Source organism: Ciconia boyciana, chromosome 15 (genome assembly GCF_034638445.1).
Source record: "Ciconia boyciana chromosome 15, ASM3463844v1, whole genome shotgun sequence".
NCBI classification, from domain to species: Eukaryota; Metazoa; Chordata; class Aves; order Ciconiiformes; family Ciconiidae; genus Ciconia; species Ciconia boyciana.
Window position 1 is genome coordinate 13,502,345 of NC_132948.1, and position 16,110 is coordinate 13,518,454.

General features: G+C 46.9%; 1 protein-coding gene across 2 annotated transcripts; it reads left to right on the plus strand.

Annotated features, from left to right (window-relative positions):
* Positions 1 to 7,185: 7,185 nt before the first annotated feature.
* Positions 7,186 to 15,912, plus strand: PUS1 (pseudouridine synthase 1). 2 transcript variants are annotated; one of them, XM_072880265.1, is made up of 6 exons: positions 7,186 to 7,255; positions 7,861 to 8,085; positions 9,597 to 9,734; positions 10,450 to 10,552; positions 10,822 to 11,519; positions 13,932 to 15,912. In XM_072880265.1, the coding sequence occupies exons 2-6, from the start codon at positions 7,870 to 7,872 to the stop codon at positions 13,980 to 13,982; spliced, it is 1,206 nt and encodes a 401-aa protein (XP_072736366.1). In that variant the 5' UTR covers positions 7,186 to 7,255; positions 7,861 to 7,869; the 3' UTR covers positions 13,983 to 15,912. The 2 variants fall into 2 exon arrangements, with proteins under 2 accessions (XP_072736366.1, XP_072736365.1); XM_072880264.1 differs by lacking the exon at positions 7,186 to 7,255 and adding an exon at positions 7,262 to 7,494.
* The last annotated feature ends 198 nt before the right edge of the window (positions 15,913 to 16,110 follow it).

Sequence of the window (16,110 nt, forward strand, 5' to 3'; positions counted from 1 at the left end):
CCACACAAAAAAACCAAACCCAAAAATGGGGGGAAAGAAAAAAAAAAGGCAAAACAGACAGGTGATTTATTTTGCCATCACTTTGGTGACTTTCTTTTTTTATCTAACTGCATGTAGTGTGAAACCAACTTTTTTGGTGAAAAATATTTATTGCTTTGTAGACAATAAGGTATGCAAAAAAAAAAGAAAACACCCCAAAAACAAATCCCCCAGCCATTGTCGAAGTTGCTAGTGTAGTCCACCTGCTCTTGTCATGGCTTTGTTACTGTTGCAGAGTTTGTGTCTAGCGTCTTTAATAGATTTCAAGAAACCTCAGCCTAATAAACATGTATCTTCAGGTTTGTGAGAGCGTATGATGATGTTCTTTATAAGGTAACGCTTGATACTTTGTCAACATTTTTTATTTGTGTTTTTGTGTGACTTTTTTTTTTTTGCTTTAAATTGTACAACATCAATTTAAGAAAATAAAATTGATTTGAAATTGTTAGCGGCCTCTTTTCAGTACTTTATAATTCCCGTTAGTGCACTATGAGTGAGGTGTTCAATGTGTTTGGTTCCACCAGCCTTGACTTTCAGGTGAAAAAGTGCCCTTGCTCCCTTTTCACAGAGGGTGAGGCTGGGGACAGAACAAGCCGCGTTGCCTAAAGCCACACGCGAAGCCTTTGAAGTTGGAAAAGTTGAAGCCAGTTCCTGGGTGGGAGCTGTAGTCACTGGTTCGTCTGTCCGTAGTACCTGGCTGTGCTCTCCTGCTACCCTTAGAAACTCTGGCAGGAGCTGACAGCAGACCCCTTCCCCTCCAGTCAGGTGCTTCAGTCTCGTCCATGTTCCCGTATTTGCAAGATCCGCCTGCCGGAGCGATTCATTGCTCAGCCCTCCAGCGTGCAGCACGCGTGTCTGAGGCTGTCCGGAAGGGTGAGGACTGAGCGTAGGTTCGTGGTGGTGCTTCTATGAGACCTAGTAGTTACATGTTATTTTAAACTCTAGCTTTTTTTTTGATAGTTAGTCAGGAAGCTTGTTGCTGTACAGGAGAGGTACTTGAAGTGTGAGTAGGGTGATAAGAGTTGGGTATTTTTAACTAAGAATAAATATTTTCCTGCCGTGTTTGTACTCCTTGCAGTTTGTTCTTTGAAGAGAATGGCAGATGGCTTAGTTTTCTCTTGCCCACTTAGCTGTGCAGAAAATCCCCAAACGTGGCAAAGAGCACGAGGAGGATGCTGTGAGCATTGGTCCTGACTTCGGGTGCAAGACAGGCAGTTGTAATCCCTGCTCTGCCGGAATCGCATATTCTACGACGAAAATCTCAGCTCTGCATCTGGGATGTGAGAAAGGTCCTGAATTAATTAGTCCAGTCCTTCCACTCCTACAGAAGCTTTCAGGAGCCAAATACCGTAATTCCACCAAACATTTCCCAAAACTCCGCTTGCTGGACTGTGCATGTTATTGTTGGCCAAGAGCATCCCTGGGGAGAATCCTGCCCGCCTGCCCCTGTGTGACTCAGCATCACCCCGTGCAGTTACTGCACTGTATTGGTTTTTTGTAAGAGAAGGCCCTATTTCAAAATCCTAATTTACCATGAGCTGGAATTGTTTTTTCTTGCTCAGCCCTATTTATAACTCCTGTTTCCTGCTCCTGCCTTTCCCACCACGGGGAACTGGACACCACGTGTTCGCTCCGTGAGAACGGCCCTGCCTGGAAACGCCGGGCTCTGGTCACTTGTTATTTACGCAGGCTCGGCGCAGGGGGAGTCGATTCCTTTTCCCTGCGGAGTTGCCCCACGCTGCGGCAGCATCAGTGTTGGGGACGCTTCAATGTGGTGAAAACATCGTGGTGGTACAACCTGGGCAGGACCCTACGGCAGCCCTTGGAAAGGTGCTCAGAGCTAAATAAATAAGAATGCTGATGTTGCTTAAAGTCTGGCAGCTCAGCACACTTGGATCTTTGGTTTTTGGGGGTTTGGTGGGGGTTTTTTTGTTTGTTTTTTTAACGTGTAAAGCCCCCTTTTGTGGAAAAAACCTTGTGTGTGTTCCCTGTGGCATGGGATTGTGGTAAAGTGTATATATGTATATATATACAAGTTTCTGATGCTGAGGGTAAGGGAGGGGGTTTCTTCTGAAGCTGCCTGTGAAGAAGTTGAAAGAGGAAAGACGGAGCAGTGTGTGTCGCATGCCCGTGTGGCCAGAGAATGCTCTGCTGAATCCATGGGACTCTCTCATAGGCAGCAGAGCAAAGGGGGACAGTGCTAGCTGGGAAGACTTAACCAACAGAAATAAACTGTCTCTTCTAAAAGTGCTAAACCATGGGGCCTGAACGGTGTAAAAGCACCAGTGAAAATTGCGTAACTTTCTAGCTGTTGACTGTGACGTTACGCTGCTGTTGATTCGAGGAGAAAACAAACCCCAGCAATTCTTCCAGGGCATTTGGCCTCGTTCCCGCATTTTATATTTAGTTGTCGGTAAGTACGTCAGCAAAAACATGTTCATTCAACTCTGAAAGATCAGAGGTGGCTTAGTGACATCAAGGAAGTAGAAATGGGTGGGTGTGTGTTGAACCAAAGCGATAACAAAGATCAAGTATTCCACTTCTAGTTACCAGCTCTTGCAAAGCTTTATTTCATGAGGAGTTAACTCCTTCACAGCGTGTTTCAGCTCTGCGGTGCTTAACTTGACATCGTCTTCTCCTCCCGCAGTGGCACGTTGTGGCTGCTCTTGCCGCACGCTCCCGTGTGCTGCCTGACGGTCCCGCGCACCTGAGCGGGGTGAGCCGTCCTGGGAGTTGTAACGGCTGGAGGGCTTTTGCTGAAGGAGGGGAAGGGCTGCGTGGCAGGGAGGCAATGCGCTACCAAAGCTCTGCAGGGCAGGAGCTAATGCTCTCCAGACAAATCTTACGAGCTGGATTTATTGAAATTTAGTACCATAAATGTAGCGCTGGTGATGGGTGCCATTCCCTGGATGAGGAATGGCACGTAGTGCAGGAATACAAACTTCCCTGGGACACTTCTGTTCTAAACCAGCATTTTTAGGGACAATAGAGTCAGAACCATCCCCCCTCCTGGGAGCTGAAACCTGGCAGGGCATTTGGATGCTTTCAGAAAACACGTTAAATAACGTATTTCTAAGAATGCGCTTAGGCAAGTAACGTCAAACGCAGGTTTCTTCCCTTACTGTGGACAGAGGGTAACTGAGTATCCAAATGTTCATGGTTGTCCTTCATGAGCCCTCACTGGGACCCGGACGCTACTATTGGAGATCCCTGGGAGTTGGACCCAGCCACCTCTCGCGTTGCTAAACGTGCCTCACCGTGTCCACAATACGGCTCTGATCCAAAGCCCTGGTGCAAGAAGAGTCAGCTCCCGAAAAAGTCATTCCCAAGTCTGCGGTGCACGAGGCAACGCGCTGCAGACCTACGGCACGTGGGGTTGGTGGCTTCAGCTTCTTCTCAGCATCTGCTGTGCGTGAGTATTTGCTTACATTGGCAGAGGGATCATTAATGCACTGTGGCAGGGAATTACGAGTCTGCTAGGGTTCCTGCTGCAGGTAATCTTGAAACACAAGTGGACTGTTGCTAAACTTCTCCCAGTTTAGATCTTGGTTCAGGCAGTCCGGTCACTCCCAGGTGAGAACACGCTGGCCTGTATTACACCAGGAGCGCCTGGTGGAGGAAGAACACTTGACTTGGTGTCAAACAGGAATATTCTCCACAGCTGAAAGAGTTCCCAGTGTTTTTCCTTGTATTCTGCTGTGTGCTCATTTCCAGCTAGCGCCCTGATACACAACTGCTGGTGAGCCGCAGGCTGAGGTACCCCTCCTCCCTTGCAGCGCAGCACGTCTCCCGTTCCCAGCATGGAGGTAAAGAGCTTTTAACTACAACGTTTGGTATCTCCTGAACTCTAGGGCCATGCAGCAAAGACTATTTGTCCAAATGAGAAAAACGTCTTTCCCCAAATTTGCTTTGGATTTGCTTTCCCAGCACGGCAGTGAAGATCTTTCCGCTGCGAGTCTCGGGATAGGCACTAACCCCCAGCCCCGGCCCCTCTGCCAGGGGACAGGAGGGCTGGGGCTTTTTGTCCTCTGCTGCAGCCTCTTGCGACAGCAGGTCGCTGGTACGCCGCACTCCCCACCCCAGCCCTTAAACTCATTGAAGATCAACTCCGCAGGTTTTTTTCTTCCCTTTAACAAAAAACAGTTTGAAGAAAACGTCTTTCAAAACACGACGTTTCTTCAGAGCTTTTTTTTTTTTTGCCATAAAGAAATTCTATTTCTCTGAAAATTTAAAGCGAATCCTCTTGAAATAAATATGTCCTTTTTCAAAGCAGGCCTTGGGGAGGAAGATGGGAAAGTTGCTGGGGTCACATTGCCATGGCAAAGAGGAATAGGCTGCTCAGGCAGGGCTGAGCGCGGTGTGTGGCCGTGGGGCTCTGCCTGCTGGAGGGGTAAAGACCGAGGAGTCCTCGGGGTGGAAGGCGCGGGTCCCCGGCCGGGGCTGTGGCTGCGTGTCGGAGGTGCCCTGGCAGGGAGACGCTGGGGAGCCGGGGCTGTGGGTAACAGCTGAGCCTCACCGTGTCCCCAGGAAAAGGCAGAGCGGAGAAGGCACACGGGCGAGGGAGTTTTGGGGGAGGTGAAGGTGGTTGGCGCTGCCAGAGCCCCCCTGAAGGCTGCCGCTGCCCGGGCACACTCTGCCCGCTGCTCCCGGGGCTGCCCGGTGCAGCCCACCGCTGGACGGCCAGGCCAGGAGCTGGGCTGGGACGGGCTCCCCAGGCCCTGCCGAGCCCCCGTTGAATGTGCCCGCTCCAGCCCCGGCGTGGTGGCGGGGTGACAGCCCTGGTGAGCCGTGTGACCCTGAGAGGGAGGCATGCAGCGAGGAATTGCCCCAGAAAAGCTTGGAAGGACCCTCCATGACGCTCTTCTAAACCAATGTTGAGTAAGTGAGGCTTGATACCCATGTCATTAGGAAAATAAAATTAGTATGCCTCAAAACACGACTATGCTCGAACCCCTGTCCTGCAGCTATCTTGCTCCCCGTGCCGCTGGCTGTTTGACAAAGGTGTAATTGTCCGCCAGTCCCCAGATGCACTTGTACCTAGAAAGCTTTTACGAGGCTGATTTCACTGCTGAGTAAGCTTGATGGCAGCGCTCTCACTTAAGGCCAAGCAGATGTACCATTCAACGTACTTCAATTTTATCAGTCCTATTAAACACATATGAAATGTTCTGCTCCTCACATAACCAGCAGGGAACCTCGTGAATTGTTTGCACTGGTTCCAATTTAATCCTGGGTATACGTGTGAGAGGAATGAAACCCCTCGTTAATTTAATTCCTGAAGATGTTGGGTGCTCGCTGTGCATTGCAAATCAAATCCAAGCAAGTGCGTTGGCTTTGCAGACCCCACACAGCGATCTGCAATTGGACCTTCTGCTCCACGCCAGAACCCCAGCCGTGTCTCTGCTGCCTTTTCACTTGCATTACACGTCCCCGAGGGTCTGCCTTCCCGGTGCCAACTCCTGCAGAACTGACCGACAGCAGCAACTCTGGCAAGCCACTTTAATTCCTCCTTGCCTTTGGTAGCTATCCGTTTAAAGATAAAATAGATAAATTAAAAAGAAAGAGGCAGCACGTGCCATGGCAGGTTGAGAGCAGAGCTTGCGCTGCCTGTTTTGAAGCTCCTTTCCTGCTCTTGGATGCCGCCTGCTTTGGGATACCAAAGCTCTTCCCTCGTGTAAGTCTTTCTCCTGTCCCACCACTGTTTTTCCATATGGGTTGGGGCCTTCTTCCCTCTCTCAAATTTAGCTGAAGTGAGCCAAATTCCGAAATCACAGCAGGGAGGGAGGAGGAAGAGATGGTGGTGGACATACAAGCAGCACGATTGCATCAGCTTCGCTTCCTAAGGAAATGAGGCAAAAAAAGATTCAGATGGCCTGGGCGAAGCGATAGAGAAGTTCGTATTCCCGTTTCCCTTGGCGGCAGTGCTGCACTGTGACAGGCGATCTTTTATCACTTCTCTAAACAAAGTGCAGCTGGGACCGTCTGATAAATCTCCCCCTTGCCCCATGCCGCTACTGAAATAACTCAGAAGTGTCGGTTCAAAAAAGGACGTGCTGCATTTCTTCCCCTTATTAGCAGAAATAACAAGCCTGCGTTTGATAATCTGGCCTGCTTGGAAACGTCAACTCTTCCATTTTCCATCTGAATGAATAAATGGAGCTCTCTTACGCTATCTCACAGCGTGCCGGGAGCCTGCGTCCTCTCTGGGTAGTTCCGTCCTGTAAAGCGCTGAAGCTCGTAGCATAACAGAACAATTTCCAGGTGCATTTGGCTTTTCGGGAGGTACATGCTGTTGCCTGATAAGGGTGCCTGTTGTGCTCAGCTTTCCCATTAAGCGCATCACTGCGGATAAAACTTGTTGCAGAAGATAGGAGCACAACGGTGGCTTCAGAAAGCCACCTGGAGGAAAACCTGACGGGAAAACGGGACCGTAGGTGCCTGTGCTTGACACTGGCACGAGCAGAAGCTGCGTGGGGAGGGGGGACAGGGACCAATGTTACATCCGCTGGGAAGGGAAGCCTTGAGCTCCTGACAGACCTGCCTGTCACGTGAAGTGTTTCCTCCCGCTTCTGGTCCTCGTCTCACGGCGACTGCAAGGCCGTCGGTAGCGCTAGTTTCCCCAGGTGGGTTTGTAAGGGAAAACCGGACTGGTTTACTTACGCAGCTAATGTTTACCACAGGAATGTATTCATTAGTTTGCCTTTTCCCCTGCTGGTGCTTCATTTAATAACGTGACAGGCTTTTTGCATGTGTTGGCTCCTCAGAGCCCGCGTGTGGCAGGTGGGACTGGGCAGCGGGGATAACACACTGCAGTGCGTTACTGCAGTGCGGGAGGCGGGCAGGGCCGCAGGGCCCAGCGCTGCTCCTCAGGCTGGAGATCCCAGAGCAGCCCTCGGGTCACCTGGCCATCCGTTTGTACAGCCCAGAGAGCGACCTGCTCCCCAGCCACACGCTCCGGGAAGGAGCAGCCTTGCTGTAAGCAGCCAGCAGGACCGGGCTGTGACCTGGTGGGGACGGCCTTGGTCCTGCCGTGACACGAATGGGCCGCCCCAAGGGCGGGAACCTCGGCCCCGCGCCCGGCCCGGCCCGCGCCGCCCCGCTCCCCTCAGCGCCGCCCCGCCCCTCAGCGCCTCCCTGTCCCCTCGCGGCCGCCGTAGGGCAGCACGTGGCTTTCTCGCGCCGCGGCCGCGCGGTGGCGTCGCTCCGCAGCGCCCGCGTAAGTGGCGGCGGCGGCGGCGGGAGGCGGCGGCGGGAGGCGGGGGGCCGGGGGCCGGGGCCGGGACAGAGGCCGGGGCCGAGGCCGAGGGCGGTCGCCCGCCCGCCCGCCTCTCCCGCCCGTCGCGGCCTGCGCCGGGGACGATGCTGCGGCTGCGGTGGGGGCTGAGGGTTGTGAGCTGCGGCCTTTCCGCCCCGGCGAGCACGGCGTGCGGCGGGCCCTGGCGCCGGCTGGGCAGCGTACGTACCCGCCGGGCCGCCGCGCTCTGCCGCTCGCGTTGGGGAGGTGGGAGAGGCCGGGTGGGCCGCGGGGGAACCGCCTGGGTTCGCTCTCTTCTCACCCAGCCGATCTTCCCAGCAGGCCCGCCGGGCTGCGGGCTGCCGTGTGGGCCAGGCTGTGCGGGCCCTGCTTCCCTTCTCCTTCAGCGAACGGTGGCAGCCTCGGGGGGGTGACACGGCCTGGGAGGGAGCAGGGGGTGGGCGCCATTCCTGCCTCCAGCTTGTTAAACAGCTCTGGGTGCCCCCCTCTGCTGCGCCGGGGGATGGAGCTGCCGCTTTTTGCCTCAGTTCCTTGCTGAGTCCTGTCTGCTGCTCTGTCCCTTGCAGGTTCTCACAATGGCCGAGGAGTTGAGAGCAGCGGTCGCCAGCCAGATGAAGAGGCTGAACAGCAGCAGTGAGGTGGTTGAAAGGCTAGAAGGAAATGGACATCAAAATAAAAGGTTGAAGAGAGATGCGGATGAGGACGATGCAGAGGATCAGAATAAAAAGTCACCCAAAAGGAAGATTGTGTTGTTGATGGCATATTCAGGGAAAGGCTACCATGGGATGCAAGTATGTGGCTTGGCAAAACAACGTGGCCTGCTTTTTTTTGAAGTCTGTTGGGTTTATAACTGTAGTCATAGTGACTGCGCAGGGAAGCAGTTGCAGCTTGAAAAGCTGAGGCAGGAACAGTGCATGCCTGGATTCAAATGGCTTGGTAGTAACTTGAATAAAAAAAGTCAGTGGTACCTCTCTGATATTTGGTGATTCTAGTGAGTCTGCCTTTAGTATAGAGCATCAGCAGAAGATCTTTCAAAAACTGCTGCAGACAAGGTTCTTGAGGAGGCTGAAAGCACGGGCACTGCAGTTCTGTCAAAACCTGAAGTGCTGTGTAGCGATCCTCTTCTGACCAGTGCTCCAGCTTCTGGCTGAAGCTTTACATTTCAAAACAGTTGGGCTACGTTTCTTTTAGGTTGGGCCTCAAGTTGTCTCACTACGTGCAGATTCCAGAGAACTGAGCTGCGTATTTGAATGAAACAAATTTGCCTCTATGTTGCCGCCTCCTGTACTTTTGAAAAGATTATCTGACTTGAAGATATTTTAAATTTTCCTTTTTTGATGCACTCTTAATGGGGCAGCTTGTAGCAGTTTAGAAACAGGAAAACTGTCGCAAGACTTCTGTGTTTGCGTGTGGAAGAAAAGGGATGTTGCTTTGTGATGGCACCAGCACTGGAGCAGGGCCCCAGCACCAGACCCGCCGGTGCAGGGGTGGTCTTGTGGCACACAGTATTGGCAGCAAGAGGATGATCTTGCTCCATCTGCTGCTCCTCTCAGCGTACTGCAAGCTCCATACGCACTATCGAGGCGTACTTTAAAAGCTCCACGGGATAATTGATAAGATTGCACATGGACAGGAAAGGGAGTCTCTCATGCTTATGCAACAAAGTAGATTTGTTCAACAGCAGTAAACCTTCTGCTTGTGGGCACATCCGTGTAAGCACCTGTTAGCTTTACTGCTCGCGTAATTGAATGGTACGTATCGAGGGTGCGTGCTTTGAAGCCTCACGCACAAGTGGAGTTGTGCATTTCTGTTATAGTCCATCTGTGTGTTGAGCGCAGAAGTCACTGGAGAAAACCATAGGCTGTGTTACACAACAGCTCAGGTGAACGGAGCAGAAGAACCCAATCTAATTTCGAGAAGCAGAATTTGCAGAGGGCAGGTTTGGAGCAGCAGCTGTTAACTTGTAGGCACTGGAACAGTGTGTCACTGGTGCTGTTTCATGCAGTTGAAGGAATCATCAGAAAACTCCATTGCAGAAGTATTGCACAGTGAAATTAGAAGTTACCCTTCACTGGCAATAACAGTAAAAGGTAAATCAGAATGTAGGTGTTTTATTAACATTGTCTGTATAAAATATAGTTAGTTTTTTTAGAGAATGGCAGTGCTTTTAGGGCTGTGAAGGGAAGGCTTTTAAAGAATTTCACGACAATGTTTGATTAACAAAATTTTTCAGTTACCAGCTTCAATTATCCAATTATTACTATTTGTTCTGTACTTATTTTTACTATATATCCTCTTGTAGAGAAACGTGGGATCTTCACAGTTCAAGACGATTGAAGATGACTTAGTATCTGCCCTTGTTCAGTCAGGCTGCATCCCAGAAAACCATGGGGAAGATATGAAGAAAATGTCTTTTCAGCGGTGTGCTCGAACAGATAAGGTACGTTGGTTAGGGCCTGTGCTCTCATAAACTCTGGCGTACCCCCACCAGTGCTACTGGGATTGACTGGAAAAGCGTTGTCTAGAGTGAGATCCAGTAGCACAGTGACTGTTGCTTGAAATTTCTCCTTTCATCCACTACAGAGCTTAAGTACAAGCAAACATTTAGAAAGCGCAGGATATTGATTAGATGGTGTTTGTAAAGCTGGTGCTTCCTACCTAAACTTTGTCTGTATTTCTGTCACATTCATCTGCTTCAGCCTCCCAACCTGCTGCTGCTGCTCCTCCTCGTTGCTGCTGCCTGGTTGATGCGGCGCTTGAGAGTTTAGCTGCATCTCGGTTGATTTTAAGCCTGCCACAGTGGGGTTCTAAGTCTGAACTGGAGTTCATGGCTGATCTTATGTATAAGTAATTTCTTTTCAGTTGATGCTTTACTTAATAGCAGTCAAATACAGTGAGATGTCATGGAAGGGAGTGCAATATTCTGCTATCTAAGATTGCGAAGGTGCTGTATGGCTATACAGCACCAGGAGGTCTTCCAGGAGTACTCTGACTTGGATTTCTGCTTGTGGCCTTGCCTTTGCCTCGCTTCAGCCTGGAATGACCAGTGAGAAAACTGAATAAACTTGTTCTTCAGCTATTTCAATTCTGCAAGTGCTATCCCAGAGCTTCCAAGGTACATAATTATGTGTTTGTGTGTTTTATGGTTTTTATAGGGTGTGTCTGCAGCTGGACAGATTGTGTCGCTAAAAGTCAGGCTAATAGATGACATCTTAGAAAAGATCAATAACCATCTTCCTTCTCACATCAGAATTCTGGGTAAGGATACTGGAATGGGCAGAGAAAATGTTTTCGAAGAGGAGCTTTCTCCTGCAGAAGGTCTCTCCCTTACCATTAGAATTTTACTCATAAGCAGTTTAGTTTTAACATGAATTCCTATGTTTCTGTTAGTTTGAAATTAGGGTTGTATAAAATAAGCCTATCTTTTGACTGTATTTTATTTTAAAAATATTCTTGTTGGTAGGAGGGAGATCACAATCAGGTTGTAACCTACTGATTCAAAAACCTCATGTCACTTTTAAAATAAGGTCTGAAGAGAGTCACTGGGGGATTCAACTCCAAGAACAAATGTGATGCCAGAACCTACTCTTACATGCTGCCGACATTTGCCTTTGCCCATAAAGATCATGATGTGCAAGAAGAGGTTTATCGACTGGACAAAGAGACCCTTGAAAAAGTCAATAAACTGCTTGCATGCTATAAAGGAACACACAACTTCCACAACTTCACATCTCAGAAGGGACCCAGGGACCCCAGTGCCAAGCGGTACATAATGGAGATGTACTGTGGAGAGCCATTTGTGAGGGAAAACATAGAATTTGCAGTGATCAAAGTGAAAGGTCAGAGTTTCATGATGCACCAAATAAGGAAGATGATTGGGCTGGTGATAGCTATTGTGAAAGGTTATGCTGCCGAGTCTATCATAGAGCGCAGCTGGGGAGAGGAGAAAGTAGATGTCCCCAAAGCTCCAGGACTTGGGCTGGTCTTGGAAAGAGTACACTTTGAAAAATACAACAGACGTTTTGGAAATGATGGGCTGCATGAGCCACTGGAGTGGACAGAGGAGGAGGAGAAGATTGCTCTTTTCAAAGAGCAGTATATCTATCCTACCATTATCAACACGGAAAAGGAAGAGAAATCCATGGTGAACTGGCTAAACACCCTCTCCATTCATGACTTCAACTCTTCTGTTGTTGGGATGCAAGCTAACAACAAAAATTCAAAGGTAACGATTGAAGCCATTATTTTATCAAATGGAAGCTGTCAAGTTGAAGTAGCTCTTCCCTTACTAACATTTTTGTTTTCCATGAATATGCCGTGGAAGACGACAGTCATCTGGAGTATGAAATGTTTGTTATCTTTTCCATCTTTGTGTACTTGATGATAGTGGAATGAACTACACAAAATGTTATTTTTGCAGGGTTTTGCATGGAGCAGTTGAGGCAGGGAGGAAGGAATGCTTTAAAGCAGAGGCCAATTTGCAGACTCATAAACTGGCAACAGAAATTGTGGACACATCACCAGCCTTTGCTATTGTGAAGCTGTTTGAGACACTAGTTTTCAGGTTGACAATTTCCCTTTAAATACCTGCTGGCTCTTTGTATTCACTGATTTTGGGCTAATTCTCATTTTGTGTAATGCCCTTTTCATGAGATAAGGTTTGGAATCGGGGAAATTTAGGACCAGCTTTTTTAAGTAAATCTACCATGAGCTCAGAATGGGTCATCAGACCAACTCCTACTGAGTAAAATGACACACTGTGAAATCTGATTTCTGACAACAGGAACTGCTGTCAGTTGGCAATAAAACAAAAGTGTAGAATACATTTTTAACCAAAATAAAATTTCAGTTTTAAGTTAAAGAATTTTTTTTTCTGGTTGAGATGTAGAATAGCCTCATAAGAAAAGAGTGGAAAGATGTTTGGGACGTGCTAGAAGTAGGTTGGAAACCGCATGAGGAATCTTGAGTCATGCTCACAAAGTATTTCTTTAAATTGACAACCACTGGAGTGACCTAAAATACAACAGTGCTTGATTGGACAAGTCCCTGATCAACCTGATCTAACTTTGAAGCAAGCCTTGCTTGAGTGGGACGTTGGACTTGATGACCTAAAGATATCTTACAGTTCTGTATGTAATTCAAGTTTTCTTGGTCACAGGGCTGGCAAATCCTTGAAGGACGAATGATGGGCAGGGCTAAAAATTCTGTGTAGTGCAACTTGGAAGAAAATAATTATCTTTTTTCATTTAATGGAGTCTTTAAAATTAGCTTTAGTTTGTGTAGATAATAATCCTGCTCTAAAGAATGTTAGGCTTAATCCTGTCTCTGCTATTTTTTGTTTGAGTAGGAGAAAGAGTTTCACCATATAAAATAAAATTTACGGCCTCGTTGAATAGTGCAAGCAAGATACCAGAAATTTCTCAGGGTTATTTTTGTACTTGTGGTAATTGTTTTTCTGAAGTGTCGTGCTGTGTGAGGACATTTGTGACAGGAGGTTATGACAAATGCCACATTAGTTTGGTTAAATGGGACCCAAAGAGACCGTGTGGTGCAGAGAGTCTCACCTAGCTCAGGGGTCTTGATGATAATGCTGATGGGACGTACTGCTGACAGGTTCAAAATCACTGACGTATTGCTAGCAGGAGGCAGGTCTGCTTGCTTTAGATAAACTCCACCAAATACAGCTTTGGCATCGTAGTTAGCACAAAGCTGTCTGGAGAAGGATAAATAAGGGATGATATGACAGACTCCTTTGAGATTTTGCAGGCTGTTTGCACTTCAGTGAGCTGCGGTTGCTGTTACGAAGGCAACCGTCTAAGTCTCTCAGAATTTGTTTTGTAGTAGGATATTAAATTGTCAATGTAAAATTCATAGGATTTGGGGGTTTATATGTTTTCAGCAAGTGGTGGTGAGGAAAAAAAGGAGTAACTACAGGCATATTGTCATGTTAGCCTTTCTTTATAAAATCCTTTGATGCCAATCATAGCAGTCAAAATACTTGCTTCAAAAAATTATGTAATCCCCCCAAATTTACCGCACCGTATTGACTTACTCCTGAAGGAGTGGCTTCCAGTTAAGAACTCAGACTTCAGTTTCCTTCTAAGTTGCTAACATTTGTAGTATTTCCCTAATACTGACTTTGTTTTTAAACAAGTATTAGTGAGCCCTTGCATATCTCTAATACAGTTTGGACATAAATTCTCTGCAGCAGACAAAACAAAATTCTCACATCTGGCTTTAGACAATGTAACAAACTTAACTTTTGAGGGACTGGCATGAAAAAAGCACTTGTTAACTTGTCTCCCTTGCATTTATTTTAAACATCAACATTTCATGCTATTTCCCCACTTTAAGTTTCCCACATACTGCAGGTTGTAATCATGCAGTTGTAGATATAAATGAGAAGAGATTTCTTCTGCTGGTGAGTGTAACACAATGTACAATTTATTTTGCTACAAGAAAAGAATCATTTACCATCACAGAAGTTTGTTACAATAGATGGGTCTAAGGCATGAAGTTGGGATCTAGCCCTGTTTTCTTAGACTTTTGGAGAAGTTTAAAATCAATGTCTTTGATTTAGGTCAGTCTCTAGATGTGAATGAAATACTGACAAACCATTTTCTATTTTACTTTATAGAACAGCAGCGATCTTGAAGGCAGTGATGGTTGTGATGATGATTCTGACTGAGCCAGTAAGTGGCTGGACGTGGGACCCTTACTGCTTGGAATTCCCTTTGTCTACAAAAAAGTGGCCTTTCTAAATCCAAGAATCCAGTAAAGCAGGGGTTTGTGTGCTTGCAGAACAAGAACCGGATGCCCAGGAGAAACTGGGTGGGGAAAACAGTGCAGTAGAAAAAGTGAAAGAGGCTTTTTATACCACTGACTGATTAGCCTGACTGATATACTTGAAAATAGTGTAACGTAAAAGAAGCTTTCTAAAAGAATCTTGTCATGCAGGATATCTTAATTGCTATTTGAATCATGTTTTTTATTATATGTTTACCTGGAAAATGGTATTTGAATATGTATAATCTCTACATAAAGATGGGGCAAACATTTTAATATACTCTCTTTTTGGTTATTATATCATGAAGTTATGACTCCATGACTTTTGATTTTTTTTTTTTAATTTATTATTTTCTTCACCTTTACTTAACCTGATCTCTAAACACCATTAAACTTTTATTTTCCATGTCATCCGTGCCTTTCCTGTGGAATAACATTGCATTGGTTAGGAACTCATTATCATGCTGAATGCTGTGAATTCTTTTGGTATTGAAACAAATTTTCTGTCTTTTCTAAAGCTTTGCAAGTCTAAAAGAAATTATTCCTTACTCAGTGAGAGGTCTTAATTTTGGAACATGGACTGAACTGTGTATTTCAAGACGAGACCTTTTCTTTGGGAGATGTCATCCTCCCAGTATTGCCCGTGTGCTTGGGCAGACTCAGGAACATAGATCCGCAGCTACGTGTGTAGTTGAGCCTTTACTGCCTGAGGTGTCGTTTCACAGACCTGTAGTTGAGACGTGAGGAGAAGATGTGAATCAGTTGTTAGGACTGCAATTCAAGGTGTGCAGCCATGAACATTCTAGCGTTGCCTGTGGTGCATCATGAAATGTGTTGCTGCTGGTTTAGTATTTCTGGTCTTAGTGGAAACTGTCTAGACATTTGCTAGATTTGGGGTTGAATCAATTTAGCATGCGTGAAAGGCATGGTGCTGACTTCCTCTGGGCTTTAATCAAGTCTGCCTTCACTCTGTGTGTGAACTCGTAATTCCCATCAAGCTGCTCAGAACAGAGGAATGTGTGCAATGATACAGGAAGCACATCTGAGGACTGTCTTCCTTTGGGAATCAGTTTTAATTTTCTGTGTTTTGGGGATCTGCATACTCTGGAGTTCTTGCTCTCCTTTCCCCAACTGTGGTTTGACTTCTGGTTCTTGTTTCCAACTCTCCACGGAGGTGGTGGAAGAAAAAACAAGTAAAGGCAGCAGCCTTCCTGCCCTTCCTGCTTGTAGAACACTTTTGGAAGGAGTGGAACAAGACTCTCCAAGCATTCGGGTGTTGGTACGAGTGCTTGATACGCTTCCCTAGCTGGGTCTGTAGGGAGACTTGCTTTGTAATACGGTGGTTACTGAGTATGAGGAGGCAGCTCTTTGCTCCTTCATTCAGTGGTTTCTGGCCAAAGCCTCTGATTTTATGGCTCCTTCTGGAATTAGTTGGGGGTTTTTTTGTTTGTTTGTTTGGTTTTTTTCCCCAGAGCGCAGGTGTCCCTTAAAAAAGGGATTTGCTTTGTTTATTTCGTCTGGGTTTTAATTAGTGCTTTCGATTTTATTGTGAAGGCGTTGCTCTATTTTATCAGAGCGAGTGTGTAAAAGTGTTCTGGAGAGGGACTCTACCTAGGTAATTTTCATTTATATCCCTTGCTTTTGTTCATACTATTGACCTAATCTGCATTAGTCTTCTATCCAAAGCTCTATCTTTCTATCCCTTTCAATCTGAAAAAAAACCCCCTTTATTTGCTTATAATAAAGGCCCCAAAACTGACATGCATCTCAGTTGAAATCAACGAGAATTTCTATTTATAGCTTTCAGAGAAAACAAAATAATAATAATAATAAAAAAGGGTATTTCTTACTTCTTGGTATGTGTGCTGTTTTATTTCATGGGGATTATTAATTTGGTATTTCAGCCCCCGTTTCAGTGCAGGAGCTGAATAAAAAAAAAAAATACAGAGGTAGTTTAAATTCTAAAACGGACTCTTTGAAAGGGCGCAACACTAAGGTGCGTTACGGGGAAGAAAATACTCGGCCGGAGC